This window comes from Tamandua tetradactyla, chromosome 8 (assembly GCF_023851605.1).
Source record: "Tamandua tetradactyla isolate mTamTet1 chromosome 8, mTamTet1.pri, whole genome shotgun sequence".
Classification (NCBI taxonomy): domain Eukaryota; kingdom Metazoa; phylum Chordata; class Mammalia; order Pilosa; family Myrmecophagidae; genus Tamandua; species Tamandua tetradactyla.
The window spans coordinates 16216491-16223756 of NC_135334.1; the positions used below are offsets into that span (position 1 = coordinate 16216491).

A 7266-nucleotide genomic window follows, 5' to 3' on the forward strand; every position below is an offset into this window, starting at 1 on the left:
ATGAAAATTGACTAAAATTGAGAGTGAGGCTGACTGTACACCAAACAAAAATGCTTTAAGACATGGTTTGTTTATTTTGTACATTACCCATGATGCCCAATAGATGGAAGGAGCTGAAGGATGCAATGATTGAGAAATAAAATGGCGAACAGTGATACATTTGTATGATGGAATTTGGTGCAACTACAAAAAGGAGGAATGCCAAGGAGCACACAACTAACTCAATAAATGTTGGGGAAAATGAGCTGTACAGAATGGGCCAAAAACAATAAAACAGATATACTAAGTTTTGTCTCAGTAAATACTTATAAAAACATGAGAGCCTGAATTGTGGGTGCTTATAGCAATCACATTTAGTCTGAAGTTGTAAACATATTTCTAGATTCTGAAACAATGAGGTATATCGATACCAGTTGGTATTTCCCTGAGACTCTGCATAGCTCTGTGACACGTGGGTCTCAGAAATGAAGTGTTGCAACCCTGAAAGTTTAGCGTAGCTATCTATAATGCATCTGAAGTAACCAAAAAAGAGATCAGGCCTCAGAGTTTAAAATGAAGTCAAACTGGGTTAAGTCTAAGGTAAATTACAATGCAGTGCGTATACTCTAGACCTTCAGCTGCTGATGAAATAAAAGGCAGAGAGGTTTATTATGTCTAGAACATAAATTTTCTCTAACACATAGTCTGAACCAACTTCTCTGGATAGCTCATTTGGACAGACCAGAGTCCTGGACTCCAGAATAGGAACAAGACCTTGCAATTCTCTGTGGCTTGGTGGAGTGTCAGGATACATCTCAAACTATGAGGGCTGATACTTAAAAAGTATTGGTATAGTACCTTGAGGATGTGAAGGGGAAAATTTATATATATATATATATATATATGTAACTATTAAACATTTCCATCTGGGAAACCCCAGGTACCATCCCAACCATTGGAGACTCCCAAGAAAAGAGGCCAAGCTCTGGATTTTGAGGCTTGGTCTTACGAAACTGACTTCTGTAGTGGATTGACCATGCCTTCCACACCAAAAGGGGGAAATGAAGTGTAATAAAATAAGGAACCAGTGGCCAAGAGAGATCAAATGCAGTCATGCAGCTGTTCTGGAGGCTACTCTTACGAAAGCTTCAGTAAGATAGTGCTAATTGCCATGGTTTACTAGACTCTGATCAACATCACTCCTGTTAACTCTTAAGAACATCTAGGACTCCAACTAAGACTCTATAAAGGTTTCATTAACTCCATTTGTTTTCCTGGACATATAATTCCCAGAGGCTTCCTAAATCAGATAAATCCTGAAGCCCAGAAAGACGAGACTCTCCAAGATTATCAATTAATTACATGAAAAAGAACAGTCATACCCCAAAGATCACTATAGACTGGGAGAAAGAGGAGGTATAACAGAGAAAATGGGATTTACACTTGAGTATGACTTCTGAATCACTATATTAATACTCCTTCTAAAAGTAAGTCATTTCTTGAAAAAATGGAAATTTCAAATATTTTCCTGGATTTGGATCAAGCCTGACTAAACGTTTCAGGTGAGGTCACAAGGTCTAGTGCCTCTCAATCCTTTTCTTGATTCTACCACCTCAGGGCAGGGCCCAATCAAAATAGGGCTTCTCCTTAAGGTCACACCATGGTCACTAACAGGTCCATGACTCCAAACTTCCTGGAGGCAAGTGTGCACAAGGGAAAAGCATTATAACCAATGATCAGGTTTGGTGGGCTTGTTTACAAAGCTGATTAAGTCAGATGGTAGGGACACATTAGAAAAATGAAAATTTCCATTTAATACAAACAAATAATTGGAGATTGTCATCAAATACACAAGCCAAGAAGAGAGATGGATTAATTAAAAGTAAATAAGATGAAACCAGTTCAGCACACAGAGACAGTAAAACAATAGGACCTGCTGAGAGAAAAAAATCTTTCTTAGTGTTTACAAAACTATATTAGCCCATCAAAGACTGGAGAAAGCCACTCAGCTTAGGAAATTGGTTACATTTCTGAAAATCTAAATTTCAGTTATTTAAATGTATTAAATTATATTTTGTATTTACTTTCTGCTTTTTCTTATTGCTCCAAAGTTTCTTTTTGCAATATCAAGCATGAAAAAGCTGTTGCATCATGAAAATAGTAATAATATGTGTAGGGACTTGGACAGTTAACAGTGTATTCTGGGTGTCCAGGTATAAAGTTCCAATAATCAGAATCAAACAGAGGTGAATCTAATGGATTTGAGAAAATTCAGAGCAAAGTATATAGACTAAACCTCTATCTCATCTCACTTATATGTTTTCTTCATAAAATATTTTGTATAGGTTATTTTAAAAATATGTTATTTAAATGATTCTGCATAAAATTAAAATGCCTACCAAATATTTTATATACATAAACCTGGAAAAGCTCAGAAAACAATAGTATTCACTATCCCACAATTTTAACATTAAGGAACTGTATATACAACTATTTCTCCAGTTATGAAGACATTCTACAAAACTGAACTACATAGTGCATGCACCCAGCCCACTTACCCGAATTTGGAGTGAGTTTGACCAAATAAGCTACTTAACGCCCTGCCTGTATATAACTGTTGGACTAAGTTTTACTGTATACCATATTATTAAGAATTGTTCAAAACACAAAGTTTTCCATCTTGCTATTTTAAAAATGTGAACTTTTTTCTATAGATATTTCCAAATGAAACATCATCATATTTTTAAAGAAAATCTATTCTTGCTCCTGGAACATATTTGTTGTTCATATTTTCTGAATTAAACAGTGAATAGTCAAGAGTACTTATAATCACATCATTTTAAACCTCACCAACAGTAAGAAATATTGAATGCAAAATAAATAATAGAGTTCAAAATCATTTTTAAACCATCCAAAAATTTAAACAATTGAGATCATATCTACATAATGTAAAATATCTTTTCCTCCTTGAAAAATTTAATGTTTAACCAAATGAAATCAAATTTCACAATTTTTAAAAAAAATTTCAAGTATTTCAAAATAACAAAGAAGCCCTAATTTGTAGAAGTCTCATGCAATATTAGAGCAGTCATACTGCAGCTACTGTAAATGCCACAGCTGGAACTGGGGAGAAGTGCCTGATAGGGAGAAATTGAGATTGAGGTCCTACCTGGAGCAGGGACCATCAGGATCCCCAGCCTGGCTCACATCAGTAAGACTGCAGCCCCTGAGGCTGCACACTGTGCTCCTGTTGCCCCTTAATAGCCCTGAAGGCACCTGTCCACAATGGGTATTGCCCTCCTTTGTGTCTGTGCCTGCTGGAGCTGGTAGACCAGCTATTTGGTTTCATTGTTGAATGGAGCACCACGCCACATGCCTTGTCTCATTTCTCTTGCAGCCTCCAAAGTGTGGTGTGATCTGTGATACTAGACCACCTCTACTCTGAACCTCCCTGAGGACTTTTCCTGTGCTAAAATAATGCCAGAGTAATCATTTAAGTCCTCCAACTCTACCAGGTCAAACTCGATTGGCCAGCCACCATTCCATGAGTACCAATGTAATAGATTTCTGAATTCATGTTTTCCCTGAAAGTTGAACCGAGAGACAGTGCCCTTTGACGTTATTTAATCTACTTAAAACAAAATGATAATTAGTGGAATTAAGCTTTCGTGTTAAAAATATCTCTATGCCTTGATACATGTCGATAAGGAATTGAATGTAAAACCAAGGTTTTCTAATTTGAATTGCTTATGGAGTAACTACGATATAACAAGAAGATAAGAATGATATGTATATGTATATATATACATATATATGACAATATTCATGTCTTTTAGGAATTCATCAATTTATAGATCAAAAATTTCCAGGCATTCAATAATAATAATAAGCTTATATATTCTAAATTATTTTACATCTAATTTTCTTTTATACTAACTTCAAAAAATTTTTGATTGAAACACTTTCAGTTATAAATATTATAAAATATGACAAATAAAAAAAATCAAAGCAGTTAGATTTACTAGACCAATATAAGAATAAAACCTCAAGCTACAAATAAGCCTGTTCACATCACAGAACAGAGCCCAGGTGTTCGCTGACTCATACACTATCAGGGAGTGCTACTAAGTATTTTATAGGTCTCAGGTCAGAGCATGTCTGCAACTCAAGTGGTATTTTCAGTTAAATTTCAAGAATTTAGAGACATTAATAATGATATATGCCCTATGTTATGTCTTTAATAAAACATGCCCTCTTAGTTAATCCACTCAGTATTTTCTGAGACCTGTGCACAACTCTAAAAAATGTCTGTGGGCATAGTCACATCTCTAATACTGTCTTTCAAAGTTCTGGAATTGTAAGAATAAAACATTGCTTCATTGCTTTAACACTATATAGGCTTGTGGATTTCAAATCAATAAAGTGATGTAATAAAAGTTGTTAAGAGAGAGGACTCTCTGTTTCATGAAGATTTCTCTACTTACTAACATTGAGATTTTAGATGAGCTATGGAACTATTCTCAATATTTTATTTCTCACATGTAAAATGAGCCTAATAAAAGTATTATTTCATGGGGTTTAGTGGATATTAAATGAATTAATTCACATAAAGTATTTGGACCAAGCCTGGCACATGAAAAGAGCCTAAATCCTAACACACCTTACTTGTCTCCTCTTCCACATTCATATATGTGTATATGTATACAGATTCTGAACTGTGACAAAATTTCACCCTAGTATTCTTTATTCAATCATTACAGGACAAGTTATCATATCCCAGGAGAAAAAAAAGTTCAAAAAGGCAATGAAAAAGACGGATATAATAAATCCCTTCCTTTATGTTATTCTCAAATAAGAAAAGGTGTGAGAAGGAAAAATAATTACAAAAACTGGTGAGGATGAAGAAGAGAAGTTCTACCCTAACAAAAGCGGAAATAAATTAGTGAGAGAAGGCTGAAATTTCCTTTGTCATGTTAATAAATAAAAAGGGTAAGAAAGCAAGCAAATATATTATAATAAAGAATGTGAACAACCGTTTCCTGAAGCTACCTGCAAAGCAGATCCTATTTACGATAAAAAATGTTTCTCAAAGTTTTTCTCAGGGCAAGTTTAACATCTTTGTTCCTCAAGCTATAGATTAAGGGGTTCATCATGGGAACCACATTGGTGTAAAACACAGAAGAGATTTTTCCCTCATTCATAGACCCTGCAGAAGATGGCTGGAGATACATAAATGAAAATGACCCCCAAAACACTAAAACAGCCATTATGTGGGAACTGCAGGTGCTGAAGGCTTTGACCCTACCCTCTGTGGAATATTTCTGCAGGATGCTGCAGAGAATGAAACCGTAAGACAGAAAGATGGCAAGAATGGGCACAAAGATGTTGATGCCACACACAAGGAAGACCACCAGCTCATTGACAAAGGTGCTCGTGCAGGAGAGCTGGAGCACAGGGAGGATGTCACAGAAATAATGGTTGATGGTGTTGGCATCACAGAAGGTCAGTCTCAGCATGCATCCAGTGTGGGCCATAGCACCAGAAAACGCCATTAAATATGAACCAAGCATAAGGTTGGAACACACCTTAGGGGACATGGCAATGTTATACAAGAGTGGGTTACAGATGGCCACATAGCGATCATAGGCCATTGATGTCAGCACATAGCCCTCGGAGATTGCAAAAAAGCAATAGAAGTAGAGCTGGGCCATGCAGCCCTGGTAAGAGATAATATTCTTCTTTGATATGAGGCTGATCAGCATTTTGGGTGTAAAAACAGAGGAATAACAGAGGTCTATGAAGGACAAGTTGAAGAGGAAAAAGTACATGGGGGTGTGAAGGTGGGCATTCAGCCTAATTAGAGTTATCATGCCCAAGTTTCCCAGCATGGTGATAATATACATTACTAGAAACAGGAGGAACAGAGGGAGTTGGAGATCTGAGTGATCTGTTAATCCCACCAGTATGAATTCGGTCACAAAAGAGCTATTTTCAGTAGCCATTCTTCTATGGGAGATCTGCAGGGACAAGAGAAAAGACTTACATTAGAGGGCAACAAAGCTCTTCCCACATGAGTATCTCCTCTCGGAAGAGTGGACTCTACAATGGGAATGTCTGAGATTTGTCCATCATGGACCCTTAGAATCTGCCTTTACCCCTGATACCAAGTGACACCAATTTCCCCTTATTAGAGTCCTTAAAGCTAGTTATAGTAAAGAGCTTTTAGAACTTATGCCACATTGTAAGGCAAGTGCTGCCATGGGAAAACATGACAGCAGGAAAAAAATAAAAGTAAAAGACGGAAGGAAGATGAACCAGGACAGAATCCTCTCCCTCATCGCATCACTCTTTATTCACCTGAGCCCTCCCTTCAGCAGTAAACTGGAGGAAGAGGCCCTGGCAGCCTGAAGCTGGCCTTTCATGCAGATTAGACGTTGTTGGTGTAGGAGCCATGACCGTTGCTTCTAGTTCAAAACTAAGGAACCTATGTCCAGAAGTCCAGCAGCTGCCCCAAGTCACATAGCAAAAGCCATTTCTTGAGAAGTGTGAGTAGCCTCTTGAAGAGAGAACTTATGCACTGATATATGGGAACCCTGAGAGTATTTATGTCTCTGAATATTCCTTGCTGAATCCTCAAACAGATTCTTCCATCTGATTCAATTACCTACTAGGGCAACAAAATATGGGAGACAAAGGAGCATCCCTAATCCCTGGATTTGCATCTCAACATAGGGAGGAAATATACAATGAAATTCAGTAACTCACTAACTTAAGGTCAGAAGCCTTTGAACTTCCTATTTGCTGTGTTTTACCTAGGTAGATTTCTAAAAGCAATTCCAAACTAAGGTTTTATTACCTTGTATTCTAAGAGTATACATACCAGAATTAGTTTCCAGCATGCCCTGGAAATCATTTGAAGCTAAAGATCAAAACTTCTAATTTTATTTGTGAACCTGTCAACTGTGAAATAAAAAATGAACATTCTTATCAGGAAGATTTAATATTAGTTTGTTAATATTGCACACTTGGTTATAAACAGGTTAGAAACTTGCCTAGTCCCTTCTCCAGGGAACAGATTCTGTATGCAATTGGGAAAAAAGGGGATTGTATTTACTATGACATTTCTTTTGCTCCTTAGAGACTCAATATTTTCCTGAAGTTTTCACTTCACTCTAGGGATTGTACATCCCTCAATGCAAAACTAAAATGTCAATCTCATATCCCTACCATCTTCATCTCTGAAGGGAAGTCTGCCTATTTTATTCTTTTCTTTCTTTCTTTCTTTCT

At 36.8% G+C, this 7266-nt stretch overlaps 1 protein-coding gene and 1 pseudogene across 1 annotated transcript; both read right to left on the reverse strand.

The window, feature by feature from the left end:
- The window catches only part of LOC143645015 (uncharacterized), a 37658-nt pseudogene extending 36641 nt beyond the window's left edge, over positions 1 to 1017 (reverse strand).
- Positions 1018 to 5042: 4025 nt separating this feature from the next.
- Positions 5043 to 6008, reverse strand: LOC143645016 (olfactory receptor 8B3-like). Its single transcript, XM_077114679.1, has one exon. The coding sequence runs from the start codon at positions 5979 to 5981 to the stop codon at positions 5043 to 5045; it is 939 nt and encodes a 312-aa protein (XP_076970794.1). The 5' UTR covers positions 5982 to 6008.
- Between the last annotated feature and the right edge of the window lie 1258 nt (positions 6009 to 7266).

What these genes read in the sequence shown, in the direction of transcription:
- LOC143645016 (XM_077114679.1), bottom strand. Translation starts at nt 5,981, where the DNA reads ATGGCTACTGAAAATAGCTCTTTTGTGACCGAATTCATACTGGTGGGA.